General features: G+C 59.9%; 1 protein-coding gene across 1 annotated transcript in view; it reads right to left on the minus strand.

The window, feature by feature from the left end:
* The window catches only part of LOC119589315 (zinc finger homeobox protein 3-like), a gene marked incomplete at its 3' end in the record, with an annotated part of 49,709 nt that overhangs the window by 4,702 nt on the left and 44,025 nt on the right, over positions 1 to 982 (minus strand). The window contains 1 exon segment of the mRNA XM_037937937.1: positions 8 to 976. Within this exon segment, the coding sequence (XP_037793865.1) occupies positions 8 to 976 (969 nt within the window).

Here is a 982-nt window from a genome sequence, read left to right on the forward strand (position 1 = left end):
TGGAGGCGCTGGCTAAGCCGTCGCCCGGGGGAGCGGCTCCGGCGGCCTCCACGCCGCTCCCTTCAGACTGGGTCTGATAGCCGCTCGGAGATCCTTTGGTCTCTTTGTCCTGCATGGCTTTTTTAAGCTTATGCAAATGACTGACTGAATTGTAATGTACAAGCAGAATGTTTTTCTGCGTGAATGACTCTTTGCAAACATCACATTTGTATGGTCTGTTGGGGTCAAGATATTTCTCCATCGGGTAGGTGAGTTTCTCTCCCCTGCGATGGAGCAACGTCTTTTGGTGAGCCGAGAGATATGTCTGGCGAGTGTAGGCGACCCGGCAGCGGTGACACTTGAAGCGTCGCGCCGGGTCGCTGTAGTTATCGAGAGCCATCGTGTCAGAGTTGAGGTAGTCCTCGATGGCCTGCTGTTGCGGAGGCAGCGGAGGCTCATCGACACGAGGCAGTTCCTCTGGCTCGTCGTCCTTATTAGACTCCAGCCTGAGTAGCGCCGTGGTGCTGGGGTCGAGGACGGGCCCCGCCCCCGCGCCCACCGGCGCCCCCACGATGGATGCCTGGAACTGGTGTCGTTCCGCCGCCGAAAGCTCAGGGTGGTCAGAGCTGACATGTTTTTGTAAAGCCGTGAGCGAGCGGAAGTTGCGGTGACACAACAGACACTTGGTGGCATCCCGAATCGCATGGTACTGAGAGTGCAGCTGCAGCTTCTCCACTGTTTTGAAGGCGAGAGAACACTGCTGGCAGCGGTACTTGTACACGTGCCTCTCTGACACGGCGATCGACGGCCTGGGCGCCGCGCCATGGATCTCCCGGAAGTGACTGTGCAGCGCCTGCGCCGAAGGGAAGTACTGGTTACAACCCTTCTTCCAGCACAGATATCCTGGCCCCCGCGGCGTCTCCGTCAGCGGCGTGTGTCCCACGGCCGCCTGGTGCGCCACCAGGTCCTCCACCGAGGCGCACGCCAGCCCACACACACCACA

The sequence above is a fragment of the Penaeus monodon genome, chromosome 25 (genome assembly GCF_015228065.2).
Source record: "Penaeus monodon isolate SGIC_2016 chromosome 25, NSTDA_Pmon_1, whole genome shotgun sequence".
NCBI classification, from domain to species: Eukaryota; Metazoa; Arthropoda; class Malacostraca; order Decapoda; family Penaeidae; genus Penaeus; species Penaeus monodon.